At 39.9% G+C, this 22,584-nt stretch overlaps 1 protein-coding gene across 2 annotated transcripts in view; it reads left to right on the forward strand.

Annotated features, from left to right (window-relative positions):
- The window catches only part of KCNB2 (potassium voltage-gated channel subfamily B member 2), a 403,461-nt gene that overhangs the window by 23,737 nt on the left and 357,140 nt on the right, over positions 1-22,584 (forward strand). For both annotated transcript variants that reach the window (XM_034668194.1, XM_002922801.4), the window contains exon 2: positions 3,365-4,047. In XM_034668194.1, coding sequence (XP_034524085.1) covers positions 3,469-4,047 — 579 coding nt within the window. In that variant the 5' untranslated portion in view covers positions 3,365-3,468. The remainder of the gene's footprint in view (positions 1-3,364; positions 4,048-22,584) is intronic.

Below are 22,584 nucleotides of genomic sequence, written 5' to 3' on the forward strand. Positions count from 1 at the left end.
ACAGAGACAGGAAAGTGGGAGAGAAAATCCACAGAGGAAGAAAGAAAAGGGAGAATAACAGGCAGGGGGGCAGACGAAAAGGCTCAGCACATTTCAGAGGTACTGTTCTCTGCACTTGACTTCAACTACAAGCTCCAAGGGTGACCATTTGTTTTCCATGATTATTCTGAGCACCTGATGAATGCTCTCAACCCTATTCAGGCTCTTCAACTGCTTGAGAACTTAGGCCTTTGAGCCTGCACTCCTGATCAGGTAATAAGCAGAACGTTCAGCCAAGAGAAAATAAAAACTTTTAACCGCAGTAACAGTAATCAAAGCAGACCATCTTTAAGTCTTAAGAAAATCAAATCAGTGGGTCACATTCTCTCATCCCAAGTTTCTCTACCCCTGCTTTGAAGACGGGGCATTGAATTTCAGCTGTCTTTTATTCTGGGATTTGCAGTCAACACTGGATTTCCTATAATAGAAAGTTTTTGATCAGTAAAAGAGATATTGAGAAATTTAAGTCTTATGACCTCTCTTCACTTGAGACACAACCTACAAAAAGGAAAATTCACTGTAAGTCATCTGTGAAATTATCTGAGACAAATGGTGACTATGACATAGCATTTATGCTTTTAATAAAGACTTTTACAAGAAAGCAAGTCACAGTGAGCCCCTGCACTGGAACAGGAGATGTTTGTGTCTGTGTTGGAGTTTGTTCTCACTCTTTCCAGAAAACCTCGAATCTGATATTCTAGTCAGTTCAAAAACTGCTTATCTTTTTCATGTGAGTATAGGACATGATATTCCAGAAAGAGTAGATTCATTTTATGTTTATTTGTAGCCTAATTAAAAATGGATTAGCCTTTGTTTATTATTCATGTGGAGTGTTCACATAATCTATATGGATTGCTGAGATGTCGTTGAGTCTACAACCAAGGTATTTAACAGAGAACAAACAATCAGATTCAATTCTGGAACTGCCCCATCTCTAATAGTTTCAGTTGTTTTCCCTGATCCTAATACTGTTGCTCGATTTTGTGTATGTGTATATATACATATTCCCTTGTCACCTGAATACAAAATTTGAACATGGGCATTGATGGCATCCAAGATACATGCTATGAGGTACAGAAAAGGTGGGACCAATAGTTCCTGGCCTTACACACTTACAATTTACTGGAGAAGATAGAACATCTGAATAAAGAAACAATTTAAATGCTAGCATTTACTTAATAGACTACTGTAGCTTTTAATCTCAGTTTTCTTTCAGTGACTGGAAAGCAAACTTAAAATGAGAAATATCAATTTTCTTACTCGGTTCAGATATACCTTCCTGTAGTGAGCACTTCACATAAACTATCTCATTGAATCCTCATAATGCTGCTTGTGATACTGTAGATACTGTTATCCTCATTTTGTAGAGTAAGAAGTTGAGGCTCGGAGAATTTAAGTTATTTACCCAATCATTGTGGCTCTTCTTTATTTTTGTAAAAGTAGGTATTTTTGTCATCTATGATGACAGCATGTATGTACTTAACATATTTCTGTCACTATATGGTTGAAAAAACTCTCAATTCAAGTGTATACATGGGCCATATATGAAGTATTTCTTATATAGTCCATCTACTTTTTTCATAAATATGACTTATTTTGAGAGGATACTTGACTTCCAGATGGAGAAATAAATTTAACTTATAGGAATGGAGAAATCAGAGACATGCAGATATTGGTGTGTATCTTAAGAGAGAGTTCCAATTATAAAGCCTCTTAAATCTAAGAGTTTTTCCCTTTGATATTAGGGCATTGGCTATGAAACATGGTGTTGTACATTAAAAGTGGTGTTTTGGATGTATTGCTTGAAGCTCCATGATTTTCTGCAAAAACATTATAGGGGAAGATCAAATAAGAAGATGCTTGCTGCTGAAGATCAAAATAATAGATCAACAAGAGGGAATACTGAGCAGTTATGTCTTAAAGAATTAGTACCCAGGAGAAATGAGCTGTGGCGCACAAGAATACAAACACGAACACATACATACACACACATTCTGACATATACTATGTACACAAAACATATATACATATAACATGTAAACATAGATGCATTTAGGCTAGTCATTCAAATAACCCCATTTATGCATTTTTCTGGCTATATGCATTATCCCTATTAGATCTTTTGTCAGCTGTTTTGTGGAAAACAATTGATTCATCATTTAACATTTATTAAACTCTTACAATCTATAAACACTGTGCTCGGTGATAAGGATATGACAGACAAGATAGTCTTTAAGAGCTCCCAGCATCCTGTAGGAAAGGTGTTATTGCAGTGGTATGATGAAACAGAAGTGACACTCACAGAAGTTTCATGATCCTAGAGGAGGGATATGATGGAAGGCTTTCCGGAGGATGTGATTGATGTCTGAGATGAGTCTTGAAGAGCAAGCAGCAGTTAGTCAAAAGGAAAAGGGAAAGGTAGAAGCTCTTCCAGGACACAGCATGAAGAAAGCTCCAGAAACTTGCAACAGAAGGATGTGTGTAGTCTGGGGTTGCTGGAATATAGTGATGATGGAGAGATGAGAGGTGAGGGTGGAGGGGCAGGCCAGACCTAATAAGGCTAACTGGATTTTATACTGCCAGTAATAATGAATCTGTGTAGGATTTAAAGCATGGAAAGGGCCAGTTTTGTATCTTAGCACCATCATTCTAGTAGCCACGTGGAGAACAGTTTCTAGGTTGACAACACCAGAGTTTGGGATCCAATTTATGAGGCTGTTGTAGAAATGTAGGCAAGAGATGCTGAGGGTTTGAACCAAAATCATGGTTCAAGGGTAACAGGGACTGGGTCCTGGTGGTGGAGTCCTTAAGCAATGTTTAGAAGGTCCAATTGGTTAAGATCTGGTTCTTAACTGGATGTAGACGGATGGATCAGGATTTCTCAGAGTTTAGCTTGGGTGGCTGGCTGTGGGGATGTGGAGGGCCAGAAATCTGAAATGGAGAAGGAACAGGAACAGGTTGGGCAGGTTGGAGGTGTGGTCAGGTTAGCATGAGGTGTCCCTGGTTCATCTAGGATGAGATGATCAGCTCATAGATAAGCTAGTCTAGAGACGAAGTGAGAAAGTGGTCCCTGGTGATAAATTTGGGAGTTACCAACCTCTAGATGTATAAAATTGAATACACAGCCTCTTCTCTGTGTGTAGTATGTTGTATCGTCTTTTCTGCTTTTCTCCTTTCTTGAGGCAAAGATTCCTCTTTCCATTGATACAGGGTCGTTGATATTACACCTCCTGGTTGTGCGTGAACAACAAAGTGATCCCAAAGATTAGGGAATAACTTTAGGTTAGTAGAAGTAACCAAGTGATCGTTGTTGCTTTGTTTCCAGTTGTGTCTCTGGAAATGCCTGCCTCAGAGGGATATCGCTTCAGCTGACCCTCCCACAGCTCATTCTTCTGAGGAGCCTGGCTCTGCGGCTTTGTCCTGTTCAAAATGGCAGAAAAGGTCCCCCCTGGCTTAAACAGGAAAACTTCAAGGTCGACACTCTCCCTTCCACCGGAACCTGTGGACATCATTAGGAGCAAGACGTGCTCGCGGAGGGTTAAAATCAACGTGGGGGGCCTCAACCACGAAGTGCTGTGGAGAACGTTGGACCGGCTGCCCCGGACGCGCCTGGGGAAGCTCCGGGACTGCAACACGCACGAGAGCCTCCTGGAGGTGTGCGACGACTACAACCTCAGCGAGAACGAGTATTTCTTTGACCGGCACCCGGGGGCCTTCACTTCCATTTTAAATTTCTACCGGACAGGGAAACTCCATATGATGGAAGAAATGTGCGCTCTCTCTTTTGGCCAAGAGCTTGATTACTGGGGGATTGACGAGATCTACCTGGAGTCCTGCTGCCAAGCCAGGTATCATCAGAAGAAGGAGCAGATGAACGAAGAGCTGCGGCGGGAGGCCGAGACCATGCGCGAGAGGGAGGGAGAAGAGTTCGATAACACCTGCTGCCCGGAGAAGCGGAAGAAGCTCTGGGACTTGCTGGAGAAACCGAACTCGTCAGTGGCCGCAAAGGTATGAAAAGAGGAGTATTGCTTGCCTATGTGTGTGGTCAGAAAAGCTGTTGCCTCCCTTCCAGACAGCGCGAGTGTTCTCTTTGGAGATGTTTTGGTGAGACAGAGCAAAATGTGGCTACTGGGTGAGAAACACTTTGCAGAAGCTCATGTAGTCAGAGTTCTTCTTCCCGCGAAACGTCACTCAAGGGCATTACTCTCTCTTAAGTATCATTGCTGGGTCGGAACAGTCCTGGGCAACAGAGGCTGGAAGGGTTCTGGAAGCCATGGCGCTGCATGGTGTCGGTGGCGGGAGTTTGAGGGGAGCACCAGCTGGGGTCCAGCCCACGCAGAATCCTGCGGAAGGCTGGGGCCAGGGCTCCTTCCTGGATAGAGGCGAGGTGGTGTCGTTGAGGGTGGAGAAGGTGCCTCCTGGCCTGGTTCTCTAGAAGAGCAGGGAAAGAGAGTGTGGCCCCATGTAGCCCAGAGGGCTGCAGGGCCCCACGCCTGAGAAAAGGGCCTTCTCCTTAAGCTCTGTAAGGAGCCAGTCCACGTCCACGATGCACCCATTTACCTCCCTTGTGAGGTCTACTCTGACGATGATGTTTCTGACTGTTGGTGTATAGTTTTTTCCACAATGGATGTATTACCCTGCCTCAGAGTTCATTGTGGTTGCTAATGATGAAGGTAAATTCATGTTTCCATTGTGCCCGCATACATCTCCATCTCAGTAAGTTTGTTTTGCCACAAATTGCAGCATTTAATTCAACGGCGTGATTCTGTTTATCTAATTTTATTTAGAATTTTGAGGGTTAGTGCAAACTGATTTTCATCCCATATATTTAGTTCTGTATTGCAATATGAATTATGAATACAGCCTCAAGAGTCATCTTGAGCTGCAAAGTCATAGTATTGGTATTTTGTGCATATTAGATGAAAATGGAATATGGAATAGGGAAAAGAAAAATAGCAGAAAAACGTGTCATCATATGAATTCTTTAAATTGCTTCGAAGTTTTTCAGTGTTTCTTTCTTAAAAACAGTTAAGATTATAGAAATGTAATAGACCATATGTGCCTTTTGACTGGAAATTAAGGTCATATATGATAATTTACAACATATAAATTATGTTAACAATCATCTGCAGGCAAACGGTCATAAAACTGCTTCTGCCCTGTTTGACATGCCTTGTTTTGCATCCTGGTGACTTTGAAACGCATTTTACTTTCCAGCCAGAACATGGAAGTCAGTGAAATAAAATATATATCTGTTGTGCATAATGAGGAAATGCACTTCTTGTAGCAAATGGAAAGATTTCAACTAGGTCTTTTTGTAGTTATGAATAATTTGTTTACTTTTATCTGTTAGAAAGAAATAGATGTGCTACACTTGTGGGTTTGGGTTGAGAAAGGTTACTGCTCAGTTGTAGTGTCAAGTGTTAGGTCACACCTTTGAGTCACTCCTAAAAGTATGGAGAATTTTAAAAACGAAGGAGATAAACTCTGGATTTAAAGGAGTATTTTGGGTGTTAAATGAACTCTTTCAGGCCTTTAGGCAACTGAGGTCTAAGTCATTGTTCCATCAAATGTTCCAGAGGTATCTGTCACATATACAAAAATCAGCGCTGAATCAAAGAAAATGTGAAGGTTAATATGGCTTGTTTGCTTATAACAGCATTATTAACACATAGCTAAAATTAAGTACTGTTATAAAAAAAATCTTAAGGTACATACATTTGTTTTTCTGAAGCATTTCCATTGAGGATAGAATATGGCCAATAACCTGATTTCCCAGATGAGGCAGTTCACTGAATCTCTAAATTTTAGAAGCAGCAGCCATCTCTCCATCTCTAAGGAGGTAACATTGATAATGGACTATTATGGTACACTATTATATACACCTGCATATCAGATAGATTATTGAAACTCGCTTCAAATTATGTATGTACAGATAAGATATCTACCTACAAACTATACCCAGCAGCTAAGGACGTTGGTTTTGGAAATTTTAATGTAGTTATACATAATAAATTTGTTTCCAAATTATTCATCAAGCCAAGCGAATCTTTGCCAACCTCAATAGATTCTTTACTAAATTTTCATAAGGTATTTGTGTTTGTTTATTTAAATATCTACATTTTCCTCTCTGTTTGAATGGTGAAATATTATAGAAATTATTTACATTTGATTATATGGTAGTTTAGTGAAAGTATTGTTCATTTGTCTGAGGTTTGGAACCTTTTAAAAACAGCTCTGTGTGGGGTCTTATATAAATCACTACCTTTTCCTATACTCTTCTCAAATCATATAACTTGTTATTGCTCTAGAATAATTCTTGGTGAGGTGAGTGCTATGTGTGAATAGTATTTTTACAACTTAGGAACAATTTGTTTTGTTAAAACTGCAGTAGGGTGATACTCTAGCCCTCACTATTTGTGTTATGGGTACATCAGGGTCCTGCTTATGCTATGAAGCTCTTGTGTTGGAATGCTTGGAATCTATGTGCTTTTCCTAACTTGCTTAGGAGGTGAGATATCTTTGGAGGAGAGTATCTGTATACCTTGACTCTGCAATGATTGCTTATTCAATTGGGTAGTTCAGTTGAACATATATAAGAATGCTCTGTGTGGGCAACACACATTAAAGTGGACATGTAGAAAAACACTCCCTTCTCTCCAGAATTTAAAATATATTCTCTTAGCTTAAATGGGAATTTCATATCCTTGAAACTATTTGTCTTCTTACTTTTTGGTTTTTCTGTCTTTTATAATTTATCAAATATTTCTGTAATAAAGTTTAAAGCTATGAGTTTACCTGCCCAACCCCTAGCATAGAAGGAAAAACTCGACCTTTTCTATCAAATGTTCCACAATGGACTAAAATATCTATTCAGTGACATGGAATAAATACTCAGTAATCAATTCAGTAATAATTGTTCAGCTCAGGCTATGTGCATCTAATGTAATACACAAAATTATTGCAAGGCTCCTTGACCTGTTACATTTTGTCCTTGGGTATGACCCTAAAAATAACAATTTGGCTCTTACAGAACATGCTTCTTGGTGTCACTTCTATTAATTGAACTTTGTAGTATATAAATAACTGGGGAAAAAATGCCAAAACAGAGTTTAAACAGGTGGTATATCTTAAATGTCTATATTTCACAAATTAACATTTTTACACATACACAGAATAACATGAAATATAATTGTACTTTTCACAAAATAATAACAGGGCTAATAAAAATTGTTCTTTCATAGTTTTCCGTGGTGTGGTATGATCTGGTAACGTGACACAAGTTTATATCTCTTTGATGGACTTTGGGTTCTTTCGGTCTTGTTTATGTTGGTGACTGTCTGTATATCCTCATGTAGAGATAACGTACAAAGTTTAAATTTGAGGCTATTTGTGAATGTGGGGCCCACCAAATGGGCCTGGAGGAGGGCTGGCCCAAAGCTCTGGGTTACCATGACATGGAATTGCCGGTTCTGGCATGCCTTTCAGAGGAATGTGCATGGGGAGAAGATGGGCTTAACTGGCTGCCAGTTTTCTGGGCAGTGAATTGGAATTAGACTTGATCCTGTACCTCTTCCAGCCCTGGGCAATTCAGTCAGCTTCTGGCTTGGAAATATTTTTTCTCCCTTTTCTTTGGCCTTTTCCCAAAGGGACTACAGTAGCTATTCACCTTTAAATTTTGCATTCCAGACACTTCAGTCTAAGAGGTGTTTGAAAGCCTTTAAGGGAAGCAGATCCTATGGCATGCGGTATTGTCTGCCTTTGTGATGAAACAACAACCAACAAGGAGCATGGCCCACCTGAGAGCTGAAAGGAAAGAGACTCCTGTGCTGTACAGTGCCTTCACTTTACATATCTGAAGAAGGTCAAGAACAAAGGACGTCGACTGTGTCTTCAGGCAAACCCAGTTAGGAAACGGCTCAGCCTTCTGAGGCAAGCCTCAGCCTGGGCACAGACATGGATATGGTGTTCGGGAAAATTCCGGGCCAACGGGCTCATCTCAAGTGTCAGGTCAGGAAGCTAGACTTTAGCCCTTATTTGATAAGAACAGTATAATGCCGCAGAAAGACATTTTTTGTTCATCTGAACCGGTACAGGGAGAACCACCCAGCAACCCTGTTGGGCAGGGTCCAGGGTGGAGTGGAGGGGGGCACTATTTCTTATCAGCTTCCCTTCCCACTTTTCCTATGTATCCATAGCTACCACTTATTTACCTAAGGATTCCTCCCTCATCCTCTTACGTTTTTCCCATTCTCTCCTCCTCCTCTCTTTCTACCTCCCTCCCTTCCTCTCTCCCTCTGCCTCCTTCCCTCAAGAAAGTGAGGATGATTGACTAGAGAATTATTTCTCAACCTTTTTTCATTAATGGCCCCCCTAAGGAGAAAAATTAAGTTAAATTCTCCCTAAAGAGAGAAAGTAAATACTAAAGAATAAGATTTTGTGAGGTAGGGTGGAGCTCGGAGAGCTACAGACTATTGTAATATCTAAGACTTTTTCACCCTGCCCCGCAAGACCCAACTTTCTCCCACTGGCAGTGACATTGATCCCATGGAGAATGCATACAGTTGTGGAAAGGAGACCTGCTTCTAGTTCATGCCTCCACACACCCGCATGGCCATCCGCACTGGCATGGCACAGCACAGCCGCTAAAGCAAGCAGGGGAAGGCTCGGGAGACTGTAGACGTTGTTGGATCAGGAGAGAGGCCTGTAGGAGTGGAGTCTGCCCCTGGGACTCCAGCTCTCTGGAGAGAGCCAGAGGTCAAAATTCTGCGTTTTTCGGGGGGAGGGGGGTGGATGGCGCCTGTTTAGTTGCCTTATTGGTGGTAACTCCTTGAGAACCACACTCCACCCTCCAACTGAACTAGAGTGTGGGCGTCTCAAGTCACAGAAATAGTGTAAAGGAAGTAAATCCAAACAAAATTAAAAACTCCTGTCTACTCATAAGGGGGAAAAGAATGCATAACGTTTTCACTCTATTTCTAGTTTATGGATCAGTTATTCTAATGCTTTGGATGAAAAAAAAATATATATATATATTGAAACAGAGCCACCAATTATTTCCTTTTAGTCCAAGAACACAACTTTCACCTGTTGTGTGTGTGTGTGTGTGTGTGCGTGCATGTGTGTGTGCGTGTGCACATACATGTACAGGTTTTCCCCATTACCTGAAAACAGAGCATTCCTAGGAAATCCTTTGTAAGCTGAAATGGCATAAAGCGAGGAAGCAGTTATCATTTCATAAAAGTGAAAATCCTATTTCTATTTCTTTCAGTTAGTGAAAACAGGTCCTTAGCGTAGGTCTTTCATAAAAGCAAGTGGCATAAAGAGAACTTAAGTAGTGGGGGAACTGACATCTATGTATGTATACGTATGCACGCACACACAGAGTCGGGTGAGCAACTCTGCCCTTACATAGCTCTGAGTTTAGCTTTCTGATGACTGTCTTAGTGATAAACAACAGCAGCCATCAGAACCATAAATGCCCCCCCCCCCCCCCCCCCCCCAAAACCNGCAGTGTGAGCACACATGGAAATCTCCCTACATCATGGCACCTCTTGGAGCCTTGGTGTGGGACCTGTGCAGTTCACCCATTCTTACCTAGGATTGCCAGTGGCCTAATTAGTGTGCCAATCATGTCATTTCTGTGTTGTTTCCTATATTCTCTTCTTGCCCTTTCCTTTCTACAGCCCAGCTGTATAGACGAGGTTGTGCTCTTCCAATAACATAGCATAAGAGTTCAGAGGTCCTCACTGGGGAGAGCTTAAAAGAACTTGGCCAGTCTGTAGAGGTTTAGATTGGAGATATGTGGTTTTTTCTTTTTTCTAAAATATATAATTCATGCAGACTAACTGGTTGAAAGCTTGGAATAAATTAGACATAAAAAAATAAAAGAGATAAGATAGAAAATGTTGGGTTTTGATTAAAATGTTTCAAATATTCCATTCCTTAGCTCTAGTGGTCCTATTTTGAGATCCATGCCCCTCTGTTTTCCCCGAAAGGCTGACCTGAAACTGCACCACTTTTTGTCCACTTGACCTCATTTGATCAGGGAGAGAATGGTTGAGAACAGAAGAGGAAATTGATGAAAAGCTCACATCGCACATTCTCTTACCTAGGGGGCCATGGGTCCTGCTTTTACTGAGAATGCCCTGGTTAATGCCTTTTGTCTGAGGCTAATTATTAACAGCATCTCCTTTCGCTCTTAAAGAGTGTCCCAGTTTGGACAATAAATTATTACCTTACATGTGAATATTTTTGAAAAAAAGAAATCATCCAAGAATCATGCACTTTTCCTCTTTGCTTCTTTGTTCCATTTGAGGGCCTGTCTTAATTTTCAAGCACTTTTTCCATCTCTTTTGAAAAATCGTTGGTTTTCATTAATATTAGAGTAAGATTTTCAGATTCCTTTCAAGCTTGGTTTTTAAATCTCAGTAAGTAATTATCATTTTCAACGTAAAAAAAACCAAAACAAAACCAAGGCGTTCTTTCTACATTATCTAATGTTATCACAAAACAGACTACATTGGCACTATTTAAATATTCTGGTTTTGAAAATTCATGCACACTACTTTAGTTATTAACAGATTTGTTTTCTTCATTTCCAGTGAGAGACTTTACAAAGTGAATGTTGTACTATTTTAGGGAAGCATAAGTATTATGAAAGAATGGTCACAATATTTAACGCTTTCCACTTTGGAAGACTCTAGAAGGGTTTAAATAATACTTTAGGTTAAGTGTTCTTATCTGAGCTCTATCACTGTGAACTGACCATTCTAATGAAGAAAGATACTTTCAAAATGATCAACAAAGTTGATCCTGAAAAAATTAGTGGAATTAAAAACTGATCAAAGCATGATTACAGAAGAAAAAACTCTCCAGCTGCTGATGTATAATTCATGAAGTAACCATAGATTACAATAGATTTTTTGGTTTCGTCATTGATTTAGCATTGGTGGTTTTCTTCTATTTGAGAACAACCCCGGAGTTCCATGACATTCAATGATCTATAATGTGATGAGGCATAAATCTGAATGCTGTGTAATACCAGATTGGTTTGTTGGAGCTGGTTGACTTTAAGTGAGCTTAGCTGACCACTGAGCACTAGCCTAACCCCGTTTGGTTTTTTCCTCTTCATTGTTACATATACCAACTCTTATTAAATGTTCCTGTATTTTATAGGGGAGGTTAAATGATACAGTAGAGCTTTGCAAAACTCTCAGGACACATTCCTCATTAAAAAATATCCTATTTAGGTATTCTAAGAGTGACAGAGCCTTTTAAGGTAGCAGTCAGCCTAGAAATTATTCTTGCCCTCCAATAGGCTGTCTTTAAAACCCTTCCTGCCTCGGCAGTGGACCAGAGAAGGATAAAGGAGTCTCCTGGCCAAGACAGTGGGCACATTCCACAAGCTGCTCTTCCTGTATCTATCAGCAACATTCAGCCCTTCACCCAACTTACTCTTTCCTCACATTTCCTGGAATAGGGTTGATGATGATTTTATAATTTATGATCAGAACTTTGAAGGACTTGAGGAGATGGAGACTTCTCTGTAATTGGCAATGTCAGCCTTGATACACAGATGTAGCCAATCTAGAATAAAGAACCTAGACATAGACCAACCAGCTGGGAACAAAGAAGTATAGTGACTGGCACAGAGACAGGTGGAACAATGGAAGAGGAACACATTTGGTCTCATCCCTCCAAAACCTTTGCAGGAGGCACTAGAAGCTAACATCAGAACTATATCAGATTTTGCACCTATGTCTTATTTAATTTTGGCTGTGTCTACATCTGTGTTTACAGGAACTCTTTTGCTAATGCATGAAGCAAATATATTTTCCCCCTTAAATCATAACATTTTTATAAAGCTTTAAGTGAAAGAACTCTGGATATTACCAAGAACAGAAACCTGAAGTGTGTAGATCCAACTAATGTTTGTAGTGAAGTTTGTGTGTGTCCGGTGGGTGAAGCAGGCAGTATCAGCCCTCACTGAGTGGTACCTGAACTAGGTCTGTTCGTGTGTTTGTGTGTGTGTGTGTATATGTGTGTGTGTGAGAGAGAGAGAGAGATATGCATGTTATTTATACACACTGCCACCTCTCCATTAAAGCATATTATATTATAAAAATCCACCTGCACAAAAATACAATAAACTTCCCCCTATATTTGGTAATTTAGGGTAGATGCAACTTTGTCATCCAAGTAAGACGGCTATTCAGATTACAGCTTGTGTGATAACCCGATCAGGCATGAAGTCCCTGGAAAGTGCTCTAATGGTCTAAGAATAGCAGGAAGAAGTATTTTCATTAGTCTCCTAGGATTTTGTTTCAGGATGCTAAAGGTCATTGCCACCCTGGATTTCACGCTTTTACTTATGTCTCGTTGAGTCACTCCTGACACAACCACAAGTGTTGAATGCCACTTTAAATAGCTTCTCTAGCCTATGCCACAACACTGCCAAGGACAGCCAAGTATTCCTTACACAGCTCTGAATGAGGCTGCTCGGTTGTGGCATCCTTCACTGAAATGAACCTCAGGATATTTGCACATAAGTGAAAGAACTCCCAGGCTTCCAGTCCTCGTTTTATCACTAATTAACATAAAACCTAGAGTACAATTTTGGATACTGAAATGCAGTTGTCTTAGCTGGTATCATCTAAATTAAATCCTCAACCCTATTTGTGCCTTGAATTAGATTTTTTTCTCTTAAGCATTCAAATTTTAGTTTACATCTTAGAGTTACACCTATCTTTGGCAACATTCTTAGAACTGTCTTAACTTTTACATTGGTGTCCAAGTGCACAGTTTCAACCGGAATTTGGTTGGATGGAAAAATAACTCAGTGCCACTATCTATGAAGTATAGCAACATATTGTGCTATGAAAAATACATGTATTTCATCAATACAATGGCAATTTTCACTTTGGGAAGCTAGCAGGAGGCCTTCATAATATCCTGAAGGGAAGCAACCTGTTCCATTTCAGTGCAGCTTTTAGTTCAGAGGCAGAAAAACATTGGTAGGCAATCCTGTTTTTTCAAAGGTGATAATTTGCTATACTGCAGACGCAATGACCTACAAATGCAATGAAAGAAAATACGAAATAGTAGGCTAGAATCTAGTATGTCATGAACTTGCTGTTACATATTGGCTATGTAAAAAATCTAGCACATTTCATTATATTTCTTAAATGAATTCTGCAGGTGTGAAAATTATTGTATTATGTAAGTAAAGTAATTGCATTATGAGCAATATTAAAATTCAAAGCTTAAAAATCTCTTTTAAGCACTGGTCTTTATTTTTCAAACTCTAGCTCATGAGCCATTATAAATATTTTAAATTACACAGAATGTTTACAAAGTGCTAATCACACTCTTTTTTTCCCCCCAAAGTTTTGTGTATAGATTATACATGAGGTAGCTGAAAGGGTAGCAAACTGTTTTGATAGGCATATTTTAACGATCCATGAGGTACTTGGTGTATGTGCTTGAGAGAAGAAATGTTATATTTCGATGGAAAAAATCGTTTCGGGTTTGGTGTTTCCCTGTCTTTGTTAAGTTATCCCGCATATGCCAAAGCACTGAACTTTCTCTATTCTGCTGCACTTTGATGCACACGTCTAAAATTGAGTCTGAAGGTTGGATGACAGGTTTCTGCTGTTTATCAGGAATGCATAACCTGTCCTACTGCCTGCTTCACATACAGCTCTGCTGGTCCCCTCAAGAACCCTCCTCATCAGGGAATGTTTTAGCTGTGCTTCCTAGAACAACTTTTTATTATTATTTTTTTATTAAGGTGTCATTGACATAAAACATGACATTAGTTTCAGATATACCACACAATGATTTGATATTTATATATATTGCAAGACGATTGCCACAATAAGTCTAGTTAATATCCATTACCATACATAGTTACAAAAAATTCTTTTTTATGTGATGAGAAGTTCTAAGATCTATTCTCTTTGCAACTTTCAAATATACAATACAGTATTATTAACTATAGTCACAGTGTTGTACATGAACAACTATTGATTTTTCATTTAATTTCTTAGGCTCCATTTGGATTTCACCTTTTTTAAAGCCTGGTTTTAAATATTTTATGAGGTGATATCCACTTAAATTTCAGTGAAATTGAATGTAGTGAAGTTTCCAAGTTAGAGAGGTGGATAAACCTGAAAAAATCCAGACTTCATTTTGTCTTTAGCTTATAAACAGCCATTTGTTTTTCTTTATCCCACAGCATCAGAGTCTAAGAGTAGGTAGACTTCTTCTAGACTCTTTGAAATCGGTATCTTAATAGCACTTTTCCTCTCCATTTGAAGGAATCTGATTCTTTACCCATCCTGTACCCTCCCCGAATTCATGAGCTCTGGCTGTTAAAAGTAAGCTGGTTTTTCTTTCCACTCCTTCATAATAGTTGTCGGTATCCCCAGAGCCTTCTGTTTTGAGCAGAAATTTAATTCTGGGGGAAAAGACTGGTTAATTGATACCTGATACGGTAACAGATGCTTTTTACAAGGCTAGGTTAGCTTCTGTTTTCAAAGTCCTCTGTGAGTAGAACTGTAACTTCCTGATAGCATCAGACTGTTCTCGCCATACTTATCCTGTCTTCTCATTTTGAGACCAGTTCTTTTCTAACAGTACTGCTTCCTTCACAACCTGGAAAAAATGAACCTTGTTCCCCGCAGCCCAGAGTCATGAAGTGAAGGCCACATGTTTCTTGTCCCTTCAATAATTAGTGTGCCCTTCCTCAACGAGCAGAAAGGGAACAATTTATATTGAGTATCAGCTGTGTGCTGTATACTGAACTCAGAGGTTTTTCACATTGACCCTTTACAACAGAGGTCAGCAAGCACTTTCTGTAAAGGGCCAGATAGTGAATATTTTCAGCCTCTGTCACAGCTACTCAGCTCTGCAGTTGTAGTGTGAAAGTAGCCACAGACAACAGGTAAACAAACAAACATAGCTGGGTTCCAATAAAGCTTGGCAGCAGGCTAGATTTGGCCCTTGACCCATAGGTTGCCTATTGCCACTTTATATCAATCCTAGGTAAAAACCTTGTTTATCTCATTATACAGATTAGAGAGGCTGAAACCCAGAAAGATTAAATTTGTGTCTCTTGTCCTTTACTAAGTGGCATATTGGAATTTGTATCCCATCTACCAATGCTTCTCCGTAATTATTCTTCCTGTCTAGTTGCATTTACCATTCCTTTCTCATCACTGCTCCTTATCCCATCACTATCCAGTATTCATTGAAGACTTTGGTTTATGCCTGACAGTCATCTTACTACTGTACCCCCTTGCTATCCTGCAGGACAACGAGCTATCATATTCCAGCCTAAACGTTCCCCATCTTGAACTCAGCACATGGATGAAACCACTCTTCCTTTGGAAACTGGAACTCTGGTTACAACAACCGAGCCTTCCGTTTCCTACCAAATCTATACTTTGTCTCTATTGTAACTGCTTTTGCCTTGACTTATCCCCTTTTTCTCCTCACTTGGGAGCACTGGATCCATTGCCATACGTGAGGCCTTGACCACTTCATACTTGGGTTGGGGCGATGTCATGAACTGGACTTGCTCACTTCATTTCCCTGCCAGTTCTAATCTGTTCTCCATGTAGCCAGTAGAATTGCCTTTCAAAACATGATTGGGTCACTTCTGATTTCCCGTTGCCTGCAGTCTAGTTCAAATTCCTGAGCATTGCATTTAAGACTCTTCCTGACCTACCTATCCAACCACATGCCTTACCACTCCTCGTACATGATACCCCAGTTATTCCAGACTATTAAACATTTGTGAAGGCGGGGCTGTGCTCTAGACAGCTTGCTCATTGCACTCAACAAGCAGTGCTCTTACATGGCTACCTTCATCCAGAGGGGACATCTTTCTCTAATTTGCACAGGGGTGACTTGTAAACTGGCTGCGGCCATACCTGCACACAGCTAAGACATTCATGCCTCTGTGGCCACCACACTTTCCTGACTGAGAGTGCCTTTCCCCTTTTCTGTCCTTCCTTATGCCTCAGCTTATATGTCCCTCTTCCATGATGTCATCTGACTCTCCCTCCCAAGTTCTTCTCTCGTTGTAATCTAGAGATTCTGTCTGTTCTGGGCTCATTACCCCAGCTAGGTTGTCGTCCTTGAGGAATCAGACCGTGTCTCTTCATTTTCAATTACTGACACCTAGCACAGCTCCTGGCACATACCAAACACTCTGTAGTAACTGCCACCAAATGGCACCGAAGGGTAGAGGTAACAATAGGACCAAATGTTTCACAGTATTTCAATTTCTCTGTAAAAATTGAACAACACAGATAGAGGTTGAATATCACATCCCAGTGATGATACCAGAATAATGCTAGGTTTGTTTTAGGCAGTTTAAGAAAGCTGGATATCTTACCCGTTTTAAACGGCTTTATGTTTTTGAAATAGGCGAAGAGCCATAGATGTGGGTTTTCCATTTTTACATTGTATAAATTCTCCATCTAGAATAGCGTGTAGGCTGCTCTGTATGCCACAGAGTTTATGCAGAGAAAGGCGTCAGGTGCTGCTGAAAGGCAAGCTTTCAGATGCTTTGCTTTGCTAAGATTGCTCATTTTATTTGAACTGCAGGTTCTGGGAACTCTTGTTATAGGTAAAATGTAGCCTGTATATGAATTGGAGGCTGTGTATGGATTGGAGCAGGAGAAGGGCTTGATCTGGCCCCCAGGGAGTGTGCAGTCCTTCCATACCCTCCAGAGGATGGATAGATCATTTCTTTACATTCAACCATCCAACCTTTGGAGGACCTTGGCCCCAAGTGGAGTTATCCCATTACTCAGAAAAAGTCACAAAGATGGATAAATCCAAGATTTGAATCAAGACAGAGCTCCGATATGGTGTCTTTTTTGTAGGAATATGAAGAGAGTCTGAAAAAATAAATTCTTAATGGCATAATGTAAAAAAGGGAGATCAGAAATCTATTTTTACTACAAAAGCTAAAAGAATCATAATGGTTTCAGCTTAGGGGAACTGAGTTTTATTGTAATCCAAAAAGGTATTTTCTGGAAACTGTAGTTTTTGTTTGTTTTTAAATAGAAATTAAGCCTTCTTTTTTAAGCTCAGTCTTGCTTGCTGTTAGCATGCTACTTGGACATCAGGTATCTTCAAATATTATTCTGATATTTCAGACTGCACTGGAAGGGTTTTCTCATTTGGGTGGGTTTTTCAGAAAGAACCTTAGTCAACCCCTTTTAAAATGTCCCAATCACTTAGGAAGTATCTTTGACATATTTTAATTTAAGAATTCATAAAGTTATTGTTTGAAGAGCAACTTTGTATATAAGAAGCCTCTAGGCTTCATATGTGTCTTCTAAGAATTTTAATGAGGTAGCTGCTAAGAGTAAAATCATTTTCATTTGTTAAATCTTTTGACCTTATCATATCTCAGTTTTTAAGCTTTTAGTAGGTACTATAATTTAATTCTTTTGATTTTACCACAAAAGGAAACTGTCTTGGTGAAGTATGTTTTGAGCTCTGCTATTCCAATTATTTGTGCACTGACCAGGGGAAAAGTAATCTTTGAAGAGATCATAAGACTTTATGGGAGACAAAACGGATAGATATAAAATATCAGAAAATGTTCTTAATACCACAAATTTAATCTTCCATTTTGGTGATATTTTGAATTTCAGAGGAGGAATCTAATGTGAATTTTAAACAGGTAGGGAAAGCTTTGTAAGTGAGAGGGAACCAAATAGGGGAAGTAGAAAAACATATTCCAGGGGTCTCCTGGGTGGCTCAGTCAGTTAAGCATCTGCCTTGGGTTCAGGTCATGATCCCAGGGTCCTGGGATGGAGCCCTGAGTCAGGCTTTCTGCTCGATGGGGAGCCTGCATCTCTCTCTGCCTGCCCTCCCCCTGCTTGTGCTCTCTCTCTCTCTGTCATGTAGTTAAATTAAATCTTTAAAAAATATATTTTGAGAAAAAGAAGGAAAGCACAAACTTAGAGGAAAAGAAAGGAATTAGAGTGCCCAGTGTTTGTATGGGACATTAGGGAAGTTGTCAGTTAGAGGAATTGAATTGGGAGGGCCATGTACTGACCCAGCTTGAGTGCCCACCTGAGAGCCTGTATTCCCAAGGGAGGTCATAAGTGGATGACAAGTTGGTCCCATAACTATTGGTTGCTGGTGGGAAGCTGCTAGGGAGGTGGAGCAACACAGTGGTGAGGAGCATAGGCTTAGGGGTAAGACGAACTCGTGATGGAGGGCTGGCTCTGCAAACTGCTAATTGGTGACCTTGCTGAACCTCAGATTCTCAGGGGAGAGTGGAGAGGATACTCATTTGTACCTGATATAATAATTGTGAGGATTAGATGAGCTAGTTAGCTGAATGCCTGGTACATAAGTATACCCAGAATATTTTATATTTTAGTGTGATGGTTAATATTACCACTATTACTCAAAATAATTCATTTTTATCTTTATTTTTTAAAGACGTTATTTATTTATTTATTTATTTATTTGAGAGAGACTGTGAGAGAGAGAGCGCAAGCGGGGCAGAGGCAGAAGGAGAGGGAGAAGCAGACTCCCTGCTAAGCAGGGAGCCTGATGTGGGGCTCGATCCAGGGACTCCGAGATCATGACCTTAGCCAAAGGCAGACGCTTAACCAACTGAGCCACCCAGATGCCCAAAATATTTCACTTTTTAAAAAGATTTTATTTATTCATTTATTTGAGAGAGAGAGAAAGCATGCAAGCAGAGGTGAGAAGGAAAGGGAGAGGGACAAGCCAATTGTGCTGAGGGCAAAGCTAGACACAGGGCTCGATCTTAGGACCCTAAGATCATGACCTGAGCTGAAACCAAGAGCCGGACGCTTAACCAACTGAGCCACCTAGGCACCCCTCAAAATAATTCATTTGAACTATCACCAAGAGGATTTTTTTCCCATAAATATTTGGTATCTTCTGTTGCACTTTGCATTTTATTAGACCGTGAAGGTAATGTCTATCTGTAGGTAACAAGTTATTTTCATCTCATTTTTAGAACCAAACTCCTTCAAGTAGCTAATTAAATTGATATTTATTGATTTGTCCAAATTTTCATGATAGTGATACCTTATAAGTGGAACCTGGAATACAAATTAAAATTGGAATCTTAAAAAGTCTATTTTGGGGAAATGGACCTTGATGAAAACAATGAAAATAAAAAGAACAAACTGACCATTCCACAGTTTGATTACAGTATAACATTTGCATTCATTGCTCTTCTCCTGATGGTCTCCTTTGTGTTAATCACTGATACTAATATAACTGCCTGGAAGTTGAGCAGCTATAAATAGCTCTATTCTTGTTCACCAACAGTGTCTTTGCCCTGAGAGAGGGAAGTGATCAGACTATCACTTTGTGCTTTCCGGTTGGGCTCATTGGCTCGTATTTCTTATCTAAGTATCTGTTAGTAGGGTATGAAATTGAACACAGATCATTGACCTTCTAAATCCCTTGTCATTATGATGCATTAACAGTAATATGTTTGATTGCAAATAATTATTTGGCTCAGGAAAAATTAGATTCAAAGTAAATGTAGTCTCAGCCGTAAAATTTTCCATGCTGAACCTCAAAGGCACTCAAGTTTGTTAGAAATGCTATAATAACTCAGGAATATTTAGAAGATTATTACTCATAGAAGATAAATAGGTTTTTAATTACTGGTTTTCCATGAAGAACCACATTTTCTGAATTTAAGATCGAGAAAAATATTTAGCATAGCACTTGTTTTTTGATGTATAGATTTAAAATAAATTAAATAAATAAATAAATAATAAACATTATCTCAAAATCGAAATATCAGTTTTTTAAATTGAGATTAGCATTTTGAAAAATCATTTTCTTGATTAAGGACATGTATTACTAGGTCTCATTTCCCCTAAATTATTCAGTGGATCTTGCAGAGATATATAACATGACAGGATGATAAATGACTGAATGGATTTTGGATAGATAGGTAGATGGACAGATAAATAGACTAAAGGGAAGGATAGACTAAACAGAAAGCTAACCTAGAGAGATGATAGATGGATGGATAGATGGACCAATAGATAAAGGACAGAAAGGAAATATGGGTAGAAAAATAAAGAGGAAACTGGAAAGATTAGTATATGAAATATTCATGACACAAGTGCCCAGTACAATTGGTAGAGGAGGGCAACAGGCTTTTAGCATTCTTAATGCTAAAGCAAACAAGAAAAAAATAAAAAGAATAAAATTACATGAAATCTGGACTTTGCAGGCAGGACTTATGGTCCTGGACTAGAGTAGGTCCATTGGAAAGGGAAGAGGAGTGTATGGTCAGCTGTTCAGATGACCATTCATTTACTGAACAAATATTTACCAAGTACCAGGCTCTGTCCTAGGTGCCGGGGATCGTCTCGAACAGAGTAGACACAACTGCTGCCGTGGAATTTACATTCTATAAGGAGGAGACAGATGATAAAGTAAATGAGTAATTATGTAACAGACACACAAGTGATCAATGATATGGAGGAAAATAACGCAAGAAACAGGGTTAGGGAGTGTCTGGGTGTGGGTGGTTTCATTTTTAAAAGGATTTCCAAGGAAGGCTTCGTTGGAAAGCTTTCTGAGGAAAGTGCCAAAGAAATGAAAAAGCCCTGTGGATGTCTGGGAAGAGGGTTCCAGCAGTGGGAGATGCATGACTGGTGGTGTGGCTCTCAATTGGGGGACTTTGTCCTTCAGGGAACATGTAGCAATGTTGGGAGAAGTTTTTGGTGTTCAACTTTGGGGCAGGGGGTGCTGCTGTCATCTAGCAGGTGGCGGCCAGGCATGATACTAAGCACCCTGCAGTGCACAGGACAGCCGCCTTGACAAAGAGCCACCTAGTTTGGGCCATCTAGCCCCAGATGTCAGTAGTGCTGAGGTTGAGAAGCCCTGATCTACTACAAGGAGGCTGCAGTGAACCTGGAGGAGTGTTGTAGGACATGTGGTCAGAGACAGCAGATCCTGGAGGTCCCATCACCTCTTCCCGGGGCTTTCAGCTTTTCCCTGAGAGAGAATGTGAGCCAGGGGTGATTTCTGAGCAGCTGTGACCTGACTCACAGTGTAACAGGCTCAGTCTAACTCCTGTGTTGAAAATAGACTTTGTGAGGGGAAAAGACAAAGCCACTTCGGGCCTATCCTAACGATTCTGGAGAGATACTGAATCATATTAAATACTAAAATCATATAGGGTGAATGAGTATGTTATTTATCCAACAAAATATCATCCAGAATATTTACATTTTGTGTCTTTTATCTTAAAACTGGGGTTTATGGATATGTTCTTCTAGTTACCCATTTTTTTAAATTACAGAGAAAAATTGCTCTCTGTCAAAACTTAGGTTTCACCGGAGAATAGAATAGCTCAAAAACGAAAACAAACCTCTTTCATAAGTATGAACCAGTGGAAGAACGCTAGTAGTGGTAGATTTGTCTTAAGCAATCCTTATAATTAATTAACTTGTTTAGTGCTGTCTAAAAAAAAGAGCATTTAGAAAAAAATAAAACCAAGCACAGACAAATCCAGATACCTTTTTAGGGACAATGAAACAGGGCTGTTTTTTTAAAAAAGTCAATCAGAGAAGATCGATAAATACAGGTTAAAAAAAAAAGGCCAATCCAGATGCAGATAAACACAGGAACTACGATAGCAGGGAAATCCACAGTCGAGGAAACGCCATAGACCTTGTTGGGCTCTGGTGCTTGGAGTGGGCTCAGTACTGACACTCGTACAAGTCCTCTCTCCCCTCAGCTCCCCAGGGCTAATTCGGTGCCAATGGAGGGTGCACTTTTTTTCTCTTACCTTTTCTATAGAAAATAAATGCATATTTATGTTCATGTATATAAATATATTTATAACATTTCATCAATTATAAGTAGCAAGAATGATGTACAGGAAGTGAAAAAATATTTTTTAGAATTTAGACCAGATTGAGATGATCCTACAAATTTCCACCCACTGACGATGTTATAAGCCATTCCCCACCCTGTGCACGGGGACATGAACTGTCTTTCTAGAAAGCCACAGCAAATATCTGTGCAATCCTGAGCAAGTAAGATATTGCTGTTCCCACTGTGTGAAAAAGGCGTGGTCTTACACATTTAGAATGTTTAAAATCATGGAACACACTTTGGTCTTCCTTTGTGGTTACTTGCTGTTGACAAAAACGGCCATCATCAGGAGTCCTGATTTGGAGCTGTTGGAGCTACAGCCTTTGCTCCTTTCTCTGTGCCCATGTCCCTCGGCTCCCCTACCCCAGACTAGTAGAAGGAGCATGAGGTGGTGAAGAGGGGCCTCTGGAGCCTCCCTCTCGCCAATCATGGCTCTGGAACTCAAGGACGTGTCGCTAGGTGTTCATGCAGGCAAGCACCTTCTGCCTCATACTCCTCATCTGGAACACGGGGGTGGTCACAGTCCTGGCTCACAGGGTCTTGCTGTAGATACATGTCACATGGGTTTGCAGAGTACCTGGCAAATGGAAAGCACCAAACAAGGGATTTGTTGTTGTTGGT

The sequence above is a fragment of the Ailuropoda melanoleuca genome, chromosome 9 (assembly GCF_002007445.2).
Source record: "Ailuropoda melanoleuca isolate Jingjing chromosome 9, ASM200744v2, whole genome shotgun sequence".
NCBI classification, from domain to species: domain Eukaryota; kingdom Metazoa; phylum Chordata; class Mammalia; order Carnivora; family Ursidae; genus Ailuropoda; species Ailuropoda melanoleuca.